At 57.8% G+C, this 18,943-nt stretch overlaps 2 protein-coding genes and 1 pseudogene across 5 annotated transcripts; all 3 read left to right on the plus strand.

Annotated features, from left to right (window-relative positions):
• On the plus strand, window positions 1-6,510 carry EMILIN1 (elastin microfibril interfacer 1). Its single transcript, XM_040993956.1, has 8 exons — window positions 1-176; window positions 1,063-1,188; window positions 1,608-1,834; window positions 2,858-4,774; window positions 5,172-5,288; window positions 5,655-5,672; window positions 5,794-5,931; window positions 6,173-6,510. The coding sequence occupies exons 1-8, from the start codon at window positions 1-3 to the stop codon at window positions 6,508-6,510; spliced, it is 3,057 nt and encodes a 1,018-aa protein (XP_040849890.1).
• An 871-nt stretch (window positions 6,511-7,381) lies between these two features.
• Window positions 7,382-16,480, plus strand: KHK (ketohexokinase). Of its 4 annotated transcripts, XM_040992954.1 has the most exons (9): window positions 7,382-7,580; window positions 10,593-10,709; window positions 12,696-12,830; window positions 13,034-13,168; window positions 14,608-14,680; window positions 15,175-15,321; window positions 15,781-15,869; window positions 15,968-16,125; window positions 16,216-16,480. In XM_040992954.1, exons 1-9 carry the CDS (start codon window positions 7,489-7,491, stop codon window positions 16,299-16,301), a joined length of 1,032 nt encoding a protein of 343 aa, XP_040848888.1. In that variant the 5' UTR covers window positions 7,382-7,488; the 3' UTR covers window positions 16,302-16,480. The 4 variants fall into 4 exon arrangements, with proteins under 4 accessions (XP_040848888.1, XP_040848889.1, XP_040848890.1 ...); XM_040992955.1 differs by lacking the exon at window positions 13,034-13,168; XM_040992956.1 differs by lacking the exon at window positions 12,696-12,830.
• A 1,351-nt stretch (window positions 16,481-17,831) lies between these two features.
• Window positions 17,832-18,943, plus strand: LOC121165274 (annotated as a pseudogene).

The following is an 18,943-nucleotide window of genomic DNA, read 5'->3' on the forward strand; positions in this document are numbered from 1 at the left end:
ATGGCCCCCAGCACCCTCTGGAGCTGCTGCCTTTACTGCCTGCTGACCGCGGCCGCGGGTGCCGGCGCTGCGAGCTACCCTCCCCGAGGTTACAGCCTCTACACAGGGGGCGGCGGTGCCCTCAGCCCCGGGGGACCTCAGGCCCAGAGCGCACCCCGGCCCGCCAGCCGCCACAGGTAAGGTTCCGGGGCCCAAGCCAAGGCTGGAGGTAGGCGGACGGGCGCGGGAGGTGATATGCCGGGCTCTCCACGGTGTCCACAGGAAGGGAGACAGGGGAGGCTCAGGTAGCCCCTTACACGTCCAATCCCACCGAGCCTTTTCCAGGGTCCCCTCCCCACCATGTAGATGCACCCTTATGGATACCTCAGAGGTATCAGCTCCACACTCCCCTGGGGGACCTGTGGTTGGGCCTAGGGTGAAGTGTCCTGAAGGGCGAGGGCCAGGCTTCCCTGCCAACTACTAGTTGTGTACCAGCCCGGAGCCTTATGCCGACTCTTTGTCCCTTCCCTAGCCAGTCATGGGCCCTCCTGCCCTGCTCTGATCAGAGGCCAGCCTGAATGGGCCCTCCCAGGGAGGCCGGGCTCATCAATGGCTCATTCTCTGCTCAGTCCTTGACTGAGCCAGACTCCTGCCTGCCTGGCCTCTTCTCTGCCTTGTGGGTGGAAGCCACTGACCAGGGGTTCACCCTTAAGGATATGGCCTGTGGGAATGAGACAGAGCCAGAAAGGGACAAACACCATGACATGAGATGGAGGCTGCCCAGGCACACCACCGCCACCACCTTGGGCCCACGGGAACAGACTTCTCTGGGCTAGTGGTTTCCATTCAGTGCTTCTCCCCATCTTGAAAAGTCTTTATCTGCTCCTGTTACACAGGAAAGTGTTGGGGGAGGGGTCTGAGGGCTACCCCTGCCAAAATCCTGGTGCTCACTGGTCCCTCAAGGTAGCCTGTCATCTCTCGAGCCTCCCCCAGCCTCCTCCCACCACCTTGTGGCTGTCCCCAGGCCCTCCTCTGGAATATCTGTGCCCCAGTGCTTGGGCCCAGGTACGATTGTGCCTGCAGGAACTGGTGTGCCTACGTGGTGACGCGGACGGTGAGCTGTGTCCTTGAAGATGGCGTGCAGACCTTTGTCAAGCCAGACTACCAGCCCTGTGGGTGGGGCCAGCCCCAGTGCCCCCGAAGCATCATGTGAGAGCCCTGCTGCTGGGGGTGGACATGCATGCATGCAGGGGAAAGTCGCCCGAGGGCGGAAGACGGGTGCTGATGCAGAGACTTTCCACAAAGCAGATAGCAAGGGGCCAACAGGGGAAGTGCCAAGGCAGCCAACTAGCCTGTGCTGGCAGCCCAACCTCGCCTGCCAAAGCCTTCCCTAGTCCAGGATGGGTCATCCACCAGAAGGGCTCGTGGGTCCCGCGGAGGGCAAGGGGATGGAGAGCAGGGATCTGGCCCTTGGAAGCTGACAGCTGTCAAGAGCAAGGCCATATATGCAGGATGGTTAAAAGGACTCAGACCAAGGGAGAGGCCTTGCCCACCAGTGGCTCCCAGGACAGGGGTCAGGGCACTGACAGTTCAGGAAGGTCTAAGGAGGCCTCCTCTGCCCCTGCCAGGTACCGCAGCTTCGTCCGGCCTCGCTACCGTGTGGCCTACAAAACAGTGACTGATATGGAGTGGAGATGCTGCCAGGGCTATGGGGGTGACGACTGTGCCGAGGGTCCCGCCCCAGCCCTAGGCCCTGCACTCTCCACACCACAGCCTCAGCCTCGGCCCCGGCCTGCCCGTCCCAGCCTCTCGGGCTCCAGCGCAGGCAGCCACCTGAGTGGACTTGGGGGAGAAGGTGAGCAAGGGAGCTGCTGAAATAGGGGGGATGGGAAGAGGAAGGACGTGGAGCAGGGAGGAGGTAACAGGGGACTGAGCTGCTCAGAGAGGCGAGAGGGACAGAAGGGAGTTAAGCTTGTTGTGTGTGCCCTGCTGTGTGTGTGTGTGTGTGTGTGTGTGTGTGTGTGTACAAGCGCACGTGCCAGAGAGCTAAAAAGCCAGAGAAAAGGAAGGCAAAGGGAAAGTGCTCTCACACGCCCACGTGTGGCCAAGAGCCTCCCTAGTCGGGAACAGCTGCGAGAGGAAGGGGGAATTCCTCAGGGACTACAATTCCTAGCATGCACTGCACCTGACCGTGGGTCCCAGCCCCCCTCGCCCAGACCTCTGGAGACCACAGCTCCCAGAATGCTACGGTTCCCATTGCTTCTCCTCCATGCATGTCCGGCACACAGGATGTGCCGATCTTTCCTGTCAGCGAGATAGCCACACCATAATTATGGAAACAGGAACCTTTGGCTGACTTTCTGACGAGGCAGCCAGAGCCCAAGCTTGGCTGGCCACGTAGCGTCTGTCTGTGCCTGCGGTGCTGGGAGGCTGTGGTGCCCAGTCGTAGCCACAGCGTGGTGGCCAAAGTGCCTGTCTGCCATTGCCACCTGGCTGTGGAAGAGAGGACAGATGGTGTCATCCTTGTTTTCCAGATGAGGATGCTTGGTCCACAAAGTGGGCACTGTGGCAGGTGGCTAGACAGATGAACTGGGCCTGAAACTTGACTCTACCATTCATTAAGCTAATTGTCTGTGACCAGTTCCTCTGTTTCCCAGTGTATGAAATGGGAAGAGTTCATGGTATTTGTCTAGCAGAGTTGCTGTAAGAGGAACAGCCAGGTTCAAGTTTGTCCTAGCAGAAGCATCCAATGAATTGTGTTTCCTTTTTCCTCTTCTTGTCCAAGTCCAGGAAGGACATGCAGCCCAACAAGTGGGCAGGTCTGGCAGGGAGTCCCAGAACCCTGAGGTCCAGCCCCTCTGCTTTCCCCACTTCTCAGGTCCTGGGGAGTCAGAGAAGGTGCAGCAGCTGGAGGAGCAGGTGCAGAGCCTGACGAAGGAGCTGCAAGGCCTGCGGGGCGTCCTTCAGGGACTGAGCGGGCGCCTGGCAGAAGATGTGCAGAAGGCGGTGGAGACGGCCTTTAACGGGCGGCAGCAGCCAGCGGATGCAGCTGCCCGTCCCGGTGTGCATGAGACCCTCAGCGAGATCCAGCACCAGCTACAGCTCCTGGACAACCGTGTCTCTACCCACGACCAGGAGCTGGGCCACCTCAACAACCACCACAGTAGTGGCAATAGTAGGGTCCCCGGTCAGACCCCGGCCTCTTCTGGCCCCAGTGAGGAGCTGCTGCGGCAGCTGGAGCGCAGGCTGCAGGAGTCCTGCTCCGTGTGCCTGGCGGGGCTGGATGGCTTCCGGCGGCAGCAACAGGAGGATCGGGAGCGGCTGCGAGCACTGGAGAAGCTGCTGGCATCAGTGGAGGAGCGGCAGCGGCAGCTCGCTGGGCCAGCCCTGGGTCGTAGGCCCCCTCAGGAGTGCTGCCCCCCTGAGCTGGGCCGGCGACTGGCAGAGCTGGAGCGCAGGCTCGATGTGGTGGCTGGCTCAGTGACAGTGCTGAGTGGAAGGCGAGGCACAGAGCTGGGAGGTGCTGCTGGGCAGGGGGGTCATCCTCCAGGCTACAGCAGCCTTGCCTCTCGCCTTTCCCGCCTGGAAGGCCGCTTCAATTCCACCCTGGGCCCCTCGGAGGAGTTGGAAGACGGCTGGCCAGGTAGACCTGGAGGGCTTGGTCACTGGCTTCCAGCCGCCCCAGGCCGGCTGGAGAAGCTGGAAGGGCAACTGGCCAACGTGAGTGGAGAGCTGGGTGGGCGGCTGGATCTGCTGGAAGAGCAGGTGGCAGGGGCCGTGCAGGCATGTGGACAGCTCTGCTCCGGGTCCCCCGGGGATCAGGACTCTGAGGTCAATCAGATCCTCAGTGGCCTGGAACGAAGGGTACTGGACAGTGAGGGGCAGCTGCGGCTGGTGGGCTCCGGCCTGCATCAGGTGCGGGCAGAGGGAGAGGCCCGACAGGCTGTGCTGGAGCGCCTGCAGGGCACTGTAGGCCAGCTCCAGAACCGCGTGGACATGCAGGACAGGGCAGCCACGGAACTCACACTGCGGCTGAATGTCACTGCAACGCGGCTGGGCCAGCTGGAGGCTCTGCTGCAGGCCCGCGGAGAGGAGGGCTGTGGGGCCTGCGGGGGCGTCCAGGAGGAGCTCGGCCGTCTCCGGGACGGTGTGGAACGCTGCTCCTGCCCGCTGCTACCTCCGCGGGGCCCCGGTGCCGGGCCGGGTGTTGGAGGCCCAAGCCGCGGGCCTCTGGATGGCTTCAGTGTGTTTGGTGGCAGCTCAGGCTCAGCGCTGCAGGCCCTACAAGGAGAGCTGTCAGAGGTGATCCTCACCTTCAGTTCTCTCAATGACTCGCTGCACGAGCTGCAAGCCACCGTGGAGGGCCAGGGCGCCGATCTGGCTGACCTGGGGGCCACTAAGGACAGCATCATCTCTGAGATCAACAGGCTGCAGCAAGAGGCCACAGAGCACGCCACAGAGAGCGAGGAGCGCTTTCGCAGCCTAGAGCAGGGGCAGGCCCAGGTGGGACAGTGCCCCAGCCTGGAGGGGCGCCTGGGCCGTCTGGAAGGAGTTTGTGAGCGCTTGGACACTGTGGCCGGGGGACTGCAGGGGCTGCGTGAGGGCCTTTCCAGGCATGTGGCCAGCCTCTGGGCTGGGCTAAGGGAAACCAACAGCACCAGCCAGACACAGGCGGCCTTACTGGAGAAGCTTCTGGGAGGGCAGGCCGGCCTGGGCAGGCGGCTCGGAGCCCTGAACAGCTCCCTGCTACTCCTGGAGGACCGTCTGCACAAGCTCAGCCAGAAAGACCTCACGGGTGAGGGGGCAAGAGGAGGCATGTGGGGACCTGCTCTACCCGGAGCCCGCTCTTTCTTTCACCCCTTATCCCACCACAGCCCAGCCTCTAGTTTCTCTTCTCTTTTCCTTGCTCTGTCCAGCATGAACTGCAGCCCCAGCCACGGTCCTGATCATCTTAAGAGGTGATGCCAGGACCTAGCTCCTTTCTGTCTGCCAGCTCTCAGACAGGCCTGGGGCTGGAGGTGGGCTGGTGTCCTGCTAGCTGTGTGGCCGGCAGGGACAGCCAGACCCTCATTTTCATGTCAACTTGCAGAAGCCCACCTGTCATCCCTCTATCTGCCCATGGAGCCACCACCCTCTGCAGCCTTTGCATGCTCCCTTCCTGGCTCTCTTTCAACTTCGTTTTGTCACCGCAGGGCCTGCGGGTGAGGTGGGACCGCCAGGGCCTCCTGGGGTGCAGGGACCCCCAGGCCCTGCTGGACCCCCAGGACCTCCGGGCAAGGATGGACAAGAGGGGCCTGTGGGGCCACCAGGTACGTATGGGAGCTGAACCCTTTGTGGCTGCCGACCCTTTGGGGAGCTCTGGATATGACATTGAACTCTGAACTTGACGTAGAAGGGGAAGGTGTGAGGCATTGGCTGATGGAGGAGTGAGAGATCATGGAGTTGGAACAGTCACCATGTTTGCGCTCAGATCTGCTGGCCCCACTGTCTTTCTGGAGGCTGAGGTTAATCCCATAGGGCCACCTGGGATGTGGGTCCAGGGTCCAGGGTCCAGCAGCTGAACACAGCCACCTTCCCGAGGCTTCCCTTTTTGATAGCCCCAATCATTCCTGCTGTGACATGCACCCTGGACAGGCCCAGGCAGTGTCTCACAGCTCTCTTTTCTCTTCCCACAGGTCCCCAGGGGGAGCAGGGTAAGTTGCTCTCAACCAGGGCTCAGACAATGGAGACCCTCAGGGGCAGGGATCTCGGAGGGGAAGGTGGGGGCAGGTGAGCACCAAAACTGTGTTCCTACACCGACCTTTTCCCATCCAGGAGAGGAGGGAACCCCAGCAGTCCCTGCACCCAGGGTAGCGTTTTCAGCTGCCCTAAGTCTTCCACGATCCGAACCTGGCACAGTCCCCTTTGACAGAGTTCTGCTCAATGACGGCGGCTACTACGATCCAGAGACGGGTGAGATGGGGAGGGGCTGGGATGAGCGCACGGGAAGTGGGCCTGCCGGGGTGGTGCCGTGAGGGGGAGGGTGTTCTCTTCCCATAGACAGTGCCTCTGTTTCTCTCTGATCTGGCCAGGTTCCTCCTCTTCTTTCTGGCCTGTTCTCTAGGAGCACTCAGCGCCTCTGCCCTGGCCTGGGAGTTACGGGTGGGCATCCCGCACCCCTCCTGATTGCCATTCTTCTCCCCCTTTCCCCTAGGCGTGTTCACCGCACCGCTGTCCGGGCGCTACCTGCTGAGTGCCGTGCTTACCGGGCACCGACATGAGAAAGTGGAGGCCGTGCTGTCACGCTCCAACCTGGGAGTGGCCCGCATCGACTCTGGTGGCTACGAGCCTGAGGCTCTGGAGAACAAGCCCGTGGCTGAAAGCCAACCAAGTCCGGGTGCCCTGGGCGTGTTCAGCCTTATCCTGCCGCTACAGGCAGGGGACACGGTCTGCATTGACCTGGTCATGGGGCAGCTGGCGCATTCGGAGGAGCCGCTCACCATCTTCAGTGGAGCCCTGCTCTACGAGGACCCCGAACTGGAACACTTGTAGATGAGGCGCTGGCCCCACCCGTTCAAAGTGTCTGGCGCCGGAAGAGAGCTGGCACTGGACCCCCGCCAGGTACAGAGCGCCCCGCCGCTCGCCGCCCGCAGCTGGCTGGGGGCCTCTGGCGTCCCCTAGTCCAGAATCCCGGCTTGAGTCTTGGGCTGCGGAGGGCTAATCCTTGCACCGTCAACCTTCCCGGACCGACTCCCCGGCTGCGGGGCTGTCCTGAGCAGGCTCCGGCCCCCACTGCCATACTAAACTATTGAGGAATAAAGACTCTTATTATTTTTTTTTTCTATAAAACAAGACGAATAGTTCTGCTCTACTTCATGTTGGTGGTGTGGGAGGGACACAGCGGTCCGTGGGGCCGAGCGGCACAAGCGGCGACTCGGGCTCCTGAAGGGTCTGGCGGTCACATCCGTTCCGCCCGCGTCCGCCAAGGGGCGCTGGACACCGAGGCCGCCTTGTCGCTCCACCGCGTCCCGCGTCACGTGACGTCCGGCACCACCGAGGGGGCCCGCAGGGAAGAAGCCGGGCAGCCGCGAGGGCTGCAAGGCCGAGCGCACGCCCGCGGTGCAGGTGGAGAGAGTGGCAGGTGCAGCGGAGGGCGGGCAGGCGGCGCATTTTCGGTGCGGGGAGATTGCCTAGGTAGGCGTGGGAAGCAAGTAAGAACGCTGAGGCTCGGAAGTGGGAGACGTTGTCATCTGCGGGGCCACTCGAGGCTGCTTCGGGGAGGTCCAGACGGGCCGTGGTAGGCGTGGGATCCTTGGTGTCCACCCCTTGCCACCTCCGGCACACCCGGCCGCTGCAGGGGTGGGGTGGGAGAAGCTGTGCAAGCGGAGGAAGAGGAGGAGAAGGAGGAGGAGGAGGAGGAGGAGCCAGGGCTGCCCAGGGGAGTGGGGACCCAATCTTGCAGGATAAGAGGCAGAGTCCCAGGACAGTCCCTTGATTGCCTGGCGGACCCAAAGCTCGGGGAGCAGCCTCATGGAGGAGAAACAGATCCTGTGCGTGGGGCTAGTGGTGCTGGACATCATCAATGTAGTGGACAAGTACCCGGAGGAGGACACGGACAGCAGGTAGGGGCGCTTGGACCCCTTCGAAACCCAGTGTTGTGGCTGCAGCCTTGTATTTGTGGCCCGTGGCCAAGATCTGCGGGCAGCTAGCCAGGGAACCTGCAGGAAGACCAGGACAGCCTGGGATGCCTGGGGGGCTGTTAGGGAGAGAGAAGTAGCTGATGCCTTTAATAATCAGATGCACTGGGTTAATTTCCATCTCAAGCCTGGGACTGTGGCAGACATCAGCATTCCCGTTTTTCTGATGAGTAAGTGGAAGCAGTGATTTATTGAAGGATTTAGACTGGCAGGCCCACTTCCTCCTCATGCCCATCAGGAGAAGATGCAACGGCCTTGGAGGGATTAATTCTAAATTTTTGCCTCATGATTGAGGGTGTACTGAGAGAGTCATGGAAGAAATAGAATTGAAGAGATTCATTTCGGTGCAAAATATTTTTAAATCCGAACAGTTTTTGTGTAGTATGCATTTCCCCCAACTGTGCGAAGCTCCCACGTGCACCTTGCCTGTCTTGATAACAGCAAGAGGCGTGAGCAGTTTGATGATTCTGGAGCATTTAAAACCATGCTCTCTGAGCTTTGACCGTAACTCAGTAACTCAGGGCTCCTGGGCACTGGAGGAGGGGCTGGAGATGCCCCGGGGTTGCGGGTAGATGGGGTTTGTGAACTCACACCCTCCACCCCTGTGCCAAGTGGAATTTCAAAAGGAGTTTACCAGAACTCATTCTGACAAAGATCAATGAAGAGCCTCTGGAAACTGGCCCCTGGCAGCCAGGCGTCTAGTGGAAGCTGAGAAGTCATTTGTGGGAGCTTAGATTTGTGCTTGATAAGGGCCCCACGGTTGGGCACTTCTGGGGGTGGGTGGTGGAAGTTGCTGAGGACTCTGGGATTTGCCCACCAAGAACTGGGTGAAAGTTCGAGGCTGCCTCGACTTAGTGGGAATCTGTCAGACCCTCCGTGCAGAAAGAGAAGCTGGAGGTTCAGGGATATCACATGCTTAATTCACGGGGATCATAACCCAAGTGTCCGGGCTAAGAACCCCAGGCCCCAGGCCCAGGCTGTTCCCTGTGCACTGGGATGTCCCTTACATACCCGGAATATTCCCTGTGCACCTGGGCTGCCCCCTGCACACCCAAAATGTCCCCTGCACATCTGAGCTGCCCCCTGCGTGCTCAGGATGTGCCCTGTGCACTTGGGCTGTCCCTTGGTCACCCAGGATGTCCTGTGCGCACTGGGATGTCCTCTGTGTACCTGGGCTGTCTCCTGCATACCTGGGCTGTCCCCCGTGCTCCTGAAATGTCCCCTGCATGCCCCGGTCCTTTGCTGTCCCCTGTCTTGAGCAGTTGACTTTGTGCTTTGGGCTAGTTTGTTTGTTACAGGTGGCAGGGACAGAGCGGAAGTGACTCCTCATGCCCAGCTGAGGTCTTCTGCACATGCTCTTTCTTAGGAAATTCCTCAATACTTGAGCCTAACCAGTTTTCATGTCAACACCCCAGGGTGGGTGGCACTTTGCAGCCAGGGAGTGCAGAGGTGCTCTTGGCCCTGCCATCAGCTCTTGCCAGACCCCAAGCCAGCCGAACCTTTTCCTGTAGGACACGTGCCCCACAGCTTGGAGCTTGAGTCTTGGGCTTTGTACAGATAAGCCGTCTCTTTCATCAATAAGCAGGTGTGGAGTCTGAAGGGCATTTCAGGGCTAAGTTTTGTGTACAGATGAACGTTGCCCTAAACACCCTGGTTCAGCAGTTTCTCCAAATTTGGGGCTCTTTGCCCCTCTCACTGGATGGTGCCACAGCAATAACAACTATGGCAATTTTGTAATTGGCGCACCCAGCCACCTACTTTAACCACTCAGCATCCTGAAGTGTGGTGGAGTGGGAAGCTCATATGTGTGTGGCTGGCTATTTGGGTCATTGAGGAGGACATGAAGCCCTTCCAGTATGCCTTATTCATTCCCTGTTGGCTGATTTTTGGTAAAAATGGAGTAAAACTGGTCTTCACTCTATACTCTAGATTTTACTTTTGAAATTTTATTTGAAAGGTAAAGTTTCATATATACAGAGAAAAATGGAGAGACACACAGAGAGAGGATTTTTCCACCTGCTGCTTCACCCCCCAGATGGCTGCACCTGCTGAGGCTGAAGCCGGAGCCATGAGACAGGAATCAGGAGCTTCTTCCGGGTCTCCCACATCCCAACTTCTACTTTTTTCAGCCACCTTGGAAGGGAGCTGGATTGAAAAGTAGCATAGCCAGGACTCAAACCAGAACTCGTGGAATACTGACTTCCTAGGTGGTGACTTCATCCACTATGCCACAATGCCAGGTTCTCCCGCCCCATTTCTCTTTCTTTCTTCCTTCTTTCCTTCCTTTCTTTTTCTTTCTTCTTTCTTTCCTTTATTTCTCTCTCTCTATTTCTTTCTCCCCCTCTTTCTCTTTTTTTTCCTTCCTTCCTTTTTTCACTTTTGAAATCATACAAGTTAGCTCTCCTGCCCACACTCCAGGCCTTCGTCCTGTCTCACTCATCCTGTAACTTGGCAGTTGTCTTTCAAGTGGGTCTCTTGAGACAGGTGTAGGTAGTAAGGGTGGCTGATGCCCTGGTGAAAAAGTACTGAGTGTCTGAGGGCCTTGGCTACAGGTGCTGGCTTCTGGGAATCACTTTGATGGGGGAGAAGTGAGTCCCTCAGTGCTGATGGTCCAGGCTGTGAGTTCCTGATGATGCAGGAATAGGTGGAAACATCTGAAATTATCTCTATCAGCTGAATGTGGCCTAGGCTGGAGAGCTAGAACTGGCCCTTGACCTACCCCTTTTCTTTGACTGAGCCCTGCTTACCTCATCTAGAACGTGAGCTGGGACCCAGATGGTTTCTGCAGAGGTGGTGTGTCTGCTGGCCCTTGCATCCTGTGACACCGCGCCCCCTGCAGCGCATACACACATGCGCACGCAGGGGACTGTAGTTGGCCCTGCTTCTCCCAGGACCAGCCTTCTGGAGCTGCAGGGGACCCTTCCTGTGCTTTCACAGGTGCCTGTCACAGAGATGGCAGCGTGGAGGCAATGCGTCCAACTCCTGCACCGTTCTCTCCCTGCTCGGAGCACCCTGTGCCTTCATGGGCTCTCTGGCCGCTGGCCACATTGCCGAGTGAGTCCAGGCGGGAGTGCCCATTTGGGGGGCAGGGGAGGGGAGGCTTGCAGGAAGGCTGTGGGGAACCCTGGGCTGCAAGCAGAGTATGAGGAAGGGCTGGGGGATACCAGAGCTGGGTGGGGCTGGGGTAGCATGAGAAGGGGGAAGGGTGCAGTGCAGTGCCTGGCTCCTAGCCCTTCTGCTTAGGGTGGGGGTAGGCAGTGGCCCACTGCAGGTGTCACTGCTGCACCTGTGAAGGTTTTGAGTCCACAGCTGCTTTCCTGGCCCCTCCCTGGAGCCTGCTCAGGCTGCCTCTGCTTTTCCGTTCTTGCTTCCTACAGGCTGTGCTGTGGGTTTGCCTTTTCCCTCCCCGCAAACCCCTTATCCTGGCTGTGCTTGAGTCAGAAGAGAGTCAGGGACTCGCTGTACCCGGCCGCCTCAGGGATATGCAGCATCCATGGTCCCAGGGGAGGGGCGGGGCAGGTGTTCACTGCAGAAGCAGTAGTAGTAGCAGCAGGGCCTGCCCATGACACCCTGAAGCCACGTGTTCCCACTGGGCCCAGAATCCACACCTCCCAGCCGGCTGGGGAGCCTGCAGCCTGCAAGCGGCCCACACGCTTTCTCCACGTTGGCTGCTACAAGGGCTGAGGGTTCTTTGACCCCTGGGGCTGCCAACTCAGCAGGCACTTATCGGGAGGTGAGGTCCACACTTTGCCCGGTGTGGGCACCGGGGCAGGCTGCCAGGTTGCTGGCTTGTGCAGCGTAGCCCTTTGAACCTTGATTTGAGGGGGGCTGTTGGAACCCAACCACCTGAGCCATAGCCAAACTCCCTGCCCCAATGAACTGGTACAAAGTGAAGATATGGACCTGTGATGGACCTGCATGGCATTGGAGCCAAGGGCTACTTACTTCCTAACTCTCGGCAGCAGCTCCTTCCTGCCTGGCCTAGTCAGGGATGACTATGGCGCTGGCTCAGCTCAATCAGCAGTCGTGCTAAGGGGGTGAGTCATTCAGAACCTGCCCACTGTGGGCAACAGGCATCTCATGAACACCTGCTATGTGCCAGGCACTGAGGGTGTGCAAACCAAGCCATTTGTCTGCTGCTTTGAGAAAACTGTCAGGAATCCTTGATTTGTCATGAGAAGGTCCTGATTTGGGACGCGCAGGTCTGTCTTGGCCTGCTTCCATGTTGCTGAAAACAGAGTCAGGTCCCAGGGTGGTGGCTGCTGTGCTGTCATGCACAGAAAACGCATTTCCAGACCAGCCTGGGAGGCTGGGGCTGGCCTTTGTGTCCCGCTGCAGGTGCAGTCTTCCCCTGAGAAGCACCTGTAGGCTGCCTCTGCAGTGCATTCTGGGTAACTGTCCCAGGGCAAGCCCAGAGTGAGGCGTTTCAGGACCTGGGAGGCAACCCACTCCTAGGAAAAGTTTGCTGAGCCGCCAGAGGACAGGGGCTAAGCAGCTCCCCCAAGCTAGGGCAGCACCACTTCCCAGCTAAGCATCCAGGGGCAGTCAGGCCTGGAAGGGACTCTTGAGAGGACAGCGCCTTAGGGTCTGGGCATGGGCATGTGGTGGACAGGTGGGGGGTGGTGCAAAGTCTCACCCTGGTGATTAATTTTTAACTAGGCCTGGGCCTCACAGGGAACAGGCCACTGTGGCGGAGTGTGCTTGGTTCAGACAGAGGACAGGTCCCGGCATCTGCATTAGGTGCAGGAGCCCATCCTCTCCAGTGTTAGTTAGATTGGAAGACAGAGTCAGGGTGAACATATGCTTCAGCCAGGACCTGAAGGGACTTTCAATGTTAGTTGCCCTGCACCCCAGCCCCTGCCCCCTGCCTCTCTTCCCCACTTGCATGGCCGCTGGCAAGACTCTGATTCCCAGCTCTCTCCTAGCCCCCTCTGCTTGCACCCCTGCCCTTCTGGGTCCTCAGGGATTCTGCCATCTACCCTGCACTCCCCCTCTCTACTCTCATCGAACCACGCCTGCCTGGGTCACTTACCCTGGCAGTTTTGTCCTGGATGACCTGCGCCGTTATTCTGTGGACCTACGCTATGCAGTCTTTCAGACCCAGGGCTCTGTGCCCACCTCCACCGTCATCGTCAGTGAGGCCAATGGTAGCCGCACCATCCTGCATGCCTACAGGTTTGTACACCTGTCTGTATCTTATCAGCTGCCGCCGCCACCACCACTAAACCAGCATCACTAAACTCCACAATAGGGCTTTCTTTCTAGAGCCCCTGAGTGCAGCCGTACCCCTCCCCACTGGCACACAAGGCCCAGGCCCAGTCCCAGGCAGGCTCTAATGTGTTTCTTTGCCCTTTCCCTGCCCCGGGCTCCACCCCAAGCTTCCTAGTGGCCGACTTCAGGCGGCGGAGCGTGGATGTGTCTCATGTGGCCTGGCAGGCCCGGGGAGAGACCCCCTGCTCTTGCTGCATCGTCAACAACGCCAATGGCTCGCGTACCATTGTGCTCTACGACACGTAAGGCCCCCTGGCCTCACCCTGCCACAACCCACCAATCGGTTCCTTTCTTCATCATGACGGGCATGCTGGCTGCCCCCCTGTTTCTTCTCTTTACCAGAAATTGCCCCCACACTGAACTCTCCAGTGATTTCTGAATTGTTTTTTTTTTTTTTTCAATGAAGGGAGAAGTAGGGTGGAAAGGGATGGGTTCTACTCTGCCTGGTAAACTTGGCCTTGGTTGATACCAAGGATGGGCAGATGCAACATGTAATTGATGGTGTGATTCCTCAATAATTCGTCAATCAGCAGCTTGGGTATGGGTGTGGGGAAGCGGTTCCCAGGGAGGGGTGGTGGGTCATGGGATCCAACTCATTGTAAGCCCAGAAGGGCTTCGGGGCCCCTTGGAAATGTGCAGGATTCAGCCCCGGAACTGCTCACCCATGTAGCATTGGCACCAAGGAACTTGGGTACATTCCAAAGAGGTGAGAGCTTGGAAGGTTCTAGCATAAAGAAGCCAGACCATGCACATCATTCACTGTGTCATTCAGTCATTGCTGAAGGACAGGAGCTCACGGGGCCAGCAGCTCATCATCAACTGATGTGACACTAACTGGGGGAAGGGAGTGTTCTCTCAGGACCCCAAGCTGTATGGGTGAGCTTGGACCTGAACCCTTCTCATCCCCACCCCAGACTCCCTTGCAAGCTTATAGGAGCTGAAAGTCCCCCCTGCAGGACTGTAGGAGCTGAAAGAGCTCAGACCTAGCGCCCTGGAACTTTGGTCTTCATGGCACATTAGGGAGGGGTGGGCATTCCAGGATCAGCTCTAGGACCCCCGAGCTCGGCATGTCCCAGCGAATGAGCCAGTGCACTGAGAGGTGACCTTTTGATGGGGCAATGCCAGTCAACTGCCCATTCAGCAACAACTGAAGCTCCTTTGGTTCAGGGCCCATGTAGGATTTCTAGGGAGCTCTGGGGAGAGCTTATAGCCCACTGGCCTTGGTCCGCATTTAACATTCACAGGTGTTGCACTCCACTGCAATAGGGAGGCATCAGCCTCAGAAAGGTTCAGGCTGCACAGCTGGGGAAATGGACCAAAAAGGATTTGACCCCAGAACAAGAAGCAAGGACCCAGGCTTTGGTTGTCAAGGCTGACCCCTTTCTGAGAGGAATTCTGGGAAATGTAGTCCCAGTGCTCTTAGAGCATTCTGGGAGATGTGGTCTCCAAGGTTCACAGCACTGCTGCCTTGGTGGCTGTGGTTGTTAAATTTACCCTTTGATAATATCAGAGTTTCAGCCTCAATACTATACCACCCCTCTCCCCAGGAGACTGGGACAGGGCCCTCCTGGAGTTGAGAATCCTGTACTGTAAACCCAGTTTCCGGCCATGCTGCCAGAGTCACTAGCAGCCCAGCCCCAGCTGCCCTCACCAGGCCTCTCTTCTCTGTCCTGTGACCTAGGAACCTGCCTGATGTGTCAGCTAAGGACTTCGAGAAGGTTGATCTGACCCGTTTCAAGTGGATCCACATTGAGGCAAGCCCTGCCCTACCTACATCTTAGGGGGGGGCTCACCCCTCCACCTGTCTCTTTGAACCATGAAATATCTTGAGGCAGATGAGTTCACCCCCGCCCCACTCCCCCATGGCCCCACTCCACCCTTCCTCACCTTTCCAAGCAAGAAAGCAAAAGCCCAGAGACACTAAGTGACACACTCAGTCACACAGCAGGGCTGGCTCTGGCTAAGTCCAGTGTGCGTGGTGGCCTCGCTTCCTGCAACTCCATCTTGGCAGGAGCCTGACTCCTTAGAACCTGACCCAGGATATCCGAGAAGCAGGAACAAAAGCTCCCAGACAAAGGGAGCTAGAACTTCACTCTCAGGGTCCATGGCAGTTTAGCAAAGGGCTCCAGTCCAAGACCTTCTTGGTCCCTCACCTTAACTCCCCGAGTCCCAGCCAGGAGGAAGAACGAGCCGGTGTCACTTGGCTGGGCAGTGCCTACCCGGTGCTAAGTTGCCCTGCCTCTCCCAGGGACGGAACGCCTCTGAACAGGTGAAGATGCTGCAGCGGATAGACCAGCACAACGCTAGGCAGCCCCCGGAGCACAGGATCCGGGTGTCCGTGGAGATCGAGAAGCCCCGGGAGGAGCTGTTTCAACTGTTTAGCTACGGCGACGTGGTGAGTGGTCCTCCTCTTCCCCAGCAGATCCTCCTGGCCTCCAGTCGGCTGCTTTCTGCGTTCCTTGGTCCTGCCTCCCCCAATTCCCCCCACTCCACTGCTATGCTTGGCTCGGTGGTACGGGGTGGGGGGACCCAGACCTCCAGCTCTGGAGCGCACTGTCTCCACTCCAGGTGGGTGTGGGCATCACGTGGCCAGCACCCCCATGGACAGCAAACCTTGGCCGTGGTCGATCCCACCTCCAGAGGGCGCTCAAGGCTTTCCTTGGGCTTCGAACTCTGGGGCCCAGCTTTGCGGCCCAACTCTTGCAACACGCGCGCGGTGTTCTAGCCCAACTTGTCCTGGGGGAGAGGGGGATCCGCTGCCAGGCGAGTTGCGTGTGTCCCGGGGGCGACATCAGGCTGGTGACGGGGCTGGAGGTGACTACCAGTCTTTCTCCCCGCTCCGCTCCTCCCGCAGGTGTTTGTCAGCAAAGACGTGGCCAAGCACCTGGGGTTCCACTCAGCACAGGAAGCCCTCCGGGGGCTATACGGGCGCGTGCGGAAAGGGTGAGCCGGGTGAGCCGGGCGAGCCCCAAGGGGCCCTGGCTGGCTGGGAGTGCGCCCTGACGGTGGCGAGTAGGCCCGGCTGAGGACTTGTCTTGCAGGGCTACGTTGGTATGCGCCTGGGCTGAGCAGGGCGCCGATGCACTGGGCCCGGACGGTCAGCTGCTCCACTCTGATGCCTTCTCTCCACCACGGGTGGTGGATACTCTGGGTGCCGGAGACACCTTCAACGCCTCAGTCATCTTCAGCCTCTCACAGGGTGGGTAGCAGTGTGTGAGGGAGGGGCGGGGCTGCAGCTGACCCTGCCCAGGACGCCAGGCGGGGTCCCAACTCCTCATTCCACCTGCAGGAAAGAGCACGCTGGAGGCGCTGAAGTTTGGCTGCCAGGTGGCAGGCAAGAAGTGTGGTGTGCACGGCTTTGACGGCATTGTGTGATGGCCCTGTGTGGCAGGCAACCGCGCGGGCTGGCATCACCGTCTGCCCTTGCCTACTCTGATCCATCCAGTTGGACATCCGGGCTGACCTGTTCCCTGCAGGCCATGGGGAGGTTCGGCCTGTGTCCCCTTGCCATCCCACCTTGCAGAGCCGCAGAGCAAATAAACCTGGTTTCAGAGCCGGACTCCCTGCTTTGTCCTTCTTGCTGTTCCACCTGCTCTGGTTTGAGGATGACTTGGTCTGTCCCATCACCATCCTTTCTTTCTCTCCTTTCCCCAATTTGATCTTCTCTTCCAGGCCTGGGGGAGGCGCTGCTGAGCCAGGGCAGCAGGAACGGCCCCAGCCTAGCCCACCAATCCTGTCTTGTGAAGGTTCAGCTGTCCCTGTGCTGGACAGCGGCTGTGAGTCCACCCCCCAAACGCACCCCTCTCCCCACAGGCCAGGACACTTAACTCCTTCCCTGAAGTCCCCAAGAGCTGTAGTCCTCACAGCAGACCCACTGGACTGACCAGTGCTCCTACAGGCTGTTCTGTGGTTTGGTAGGGCCCAAACATGCTTCCATGTGGGGACCGCCCAGAGCCTGCAAGCCCCTCTGCCACACCTGCCTGACGCCTGGGGCAGTGTCTCACTTGTGACCCTGACCCAGTGACCCATGACTCACTTGTGACCTATGACCCGGATCCAGTGTCATGGTCCCTCTGACACACCAGGTCTTGAGTGCTTGTGGGAGTTGGGGACTGCTATGGCTTGTGTGTCTACCCGGCTCCTGGGGGGTTCTCTTGTTTGGCAATGTCATTCTCCTGGTGAGGTGTGATGAGGGTGGGTGCTGAGTCCTGCTGTGTGTGCAGAGGTGGGGCCTGTGAGAGATGAGATCTATGTGAGAGCATAGGTTGGAGCCCCTGATTGATTGCTGCTGGTCAGGTCTGGTCCAGTGGTACAGCAAGCTAGTCTTTGTCCTGTGATATTGGCATCCCATATGGGTGTAAGTTTATATCACAGCAGCTCCACTTCCCTTCCAGCTTCCTGCCTTTGGTCCGGGAAAGCAGAAAAGGATGGCCTAAACCCTTGGGACCCTGCACCCGCATGGGAGACCCAAAAAAAAGCTCCTGGCTCCTGGCTTTGGACCAGCCCAGCTCTAGCCATTGTGGCCATTAGGAGAGTAAGCCAGAGGATGGAAGGCCTTTTCTGTCTCTCTCTATAAAATCTGCCTTTCAAATAAAAATAATCAAAAAAAAAAAAAAAAAGACCAGCAAACACACACACATACACCCCTTTATGTCTTACTATGCAAGGCCCTGTGCCACCTCCAGGCTCCAGCCAGCAGGAGGGCCAGCCGCAGATATGGCCTCTCCACTTTGGACCAGAGCAATAAGCTGAAATATACATCCATTCTGGATACATTATTCCACCTCAGGATGGTGACAAAATGGCCTGTGCCGTGGGCTGATTTCTTTCTTTTTTATTTTTTTAAGATATATACATTTTTGCCCATATTGAACTCAAGTTGGAAGAGGTGAGTCTGGTCTCGAAATGGAGGTAATACAGCCGCTGGGTCGCCCCCAGGCTGACTCTGGCCGTCGTGGCTGCCACGGGGAGGAGGGTCATGAGCCAAAGGAGCCAGAGCAGTTGAGGAAACTGTTTATTGGTGGTCTGAGCTTTGAAACTGCAGATGATAGTTTGAGAGAACATTTTGAGAAATGGGGCACACTGACAGATTGTGTGGTAATGAGAGACCCCCAGACAAAACCTTCCAGGGCGTTTGGTTTTGTGACTTACTCTTGAGTTGAAGAGGTGGATGCAGCAATGTGTGCTCGACCACACAAGGTTGATGGGCGTGTTGTGGAACCAAAGAGACCTGTTTCTAGAGAGGATTCGGTAAAGCCTGGTGCCCATCTAACAGTGAAGAAAATTTTTGTGGATGGTATTAAAGAAGATACAGAGGAATATAATTTGAGAGACTACTTTGAAAAGTATGGTAAGATTGAAACCATAGAAGTTAATGGAAGACAGGCAGAGTGGCAAAAAAAAAAAAAAGGATTTGCCTTTGTAATTTTTGATGATCATGATACAGTTGATAAAATTGTTGTTCAGAAATACCACACTATTAATGGGCATAGTTGTGAAGTGAAAAAAGCCCTTTCTAAACAAGAGATGCAGTATGCTGCTGGATCACCGGGAGGCCGTGGAGGTGGAGCTGGCCACTTTATGGGTCGTGGAGGAATGTTTGGCGGTGGGGCAAGTCATTTTGGCCGTGGTGGAAACTTTGGTGGAAGAGGAGGTGATGATGGTGATGGTGGCAGCAGAGGAAGTTATGGAGGAGGTGATGGTGGATATCATGGTTTTGGAAATGATGGTGGCAACCGTAGCGGTTGTCCTGGTTACAGTACCAGGGGAGGCATGGTGGTGGACCAGGATATGGAAACCAAGGTGGTGGATATGATGTTTACAATGAAGGAGGAAATTTTGGAGGCAACTATGGTGGTGGTGGAATCTACAATGATTTCAGAAATTATAATGGACAACAGCAATCAAATTATGGCCCCAGGAAAGGGGGCAGTTTTGGTGGGAGAAGCTCGGGCATTCTCTATGGTGGTGGTTATGGATCTGGCGGTAGAAGTGGATATGGTAGCGGAAGGTTTTAA

The sequence above is a fragment of the Ochotona curzoniae genome, unplaced genomic scaffold (assembly GCF_017591425.1).
Source record: "Ochotona curzoniae isolate NIBS_2020 unplaced genomic scaffold, NIBS_Ocur_1.0 contig_883, whole genome shotgun sequence".
NCBI classification, from domain to species: domain Eukaryota; kingdom Metazoa; phylum Chordata; class Mammalia; order Lagomorpha; family Ochotonidae; genus Ochotona; species Ochotona curzoniae.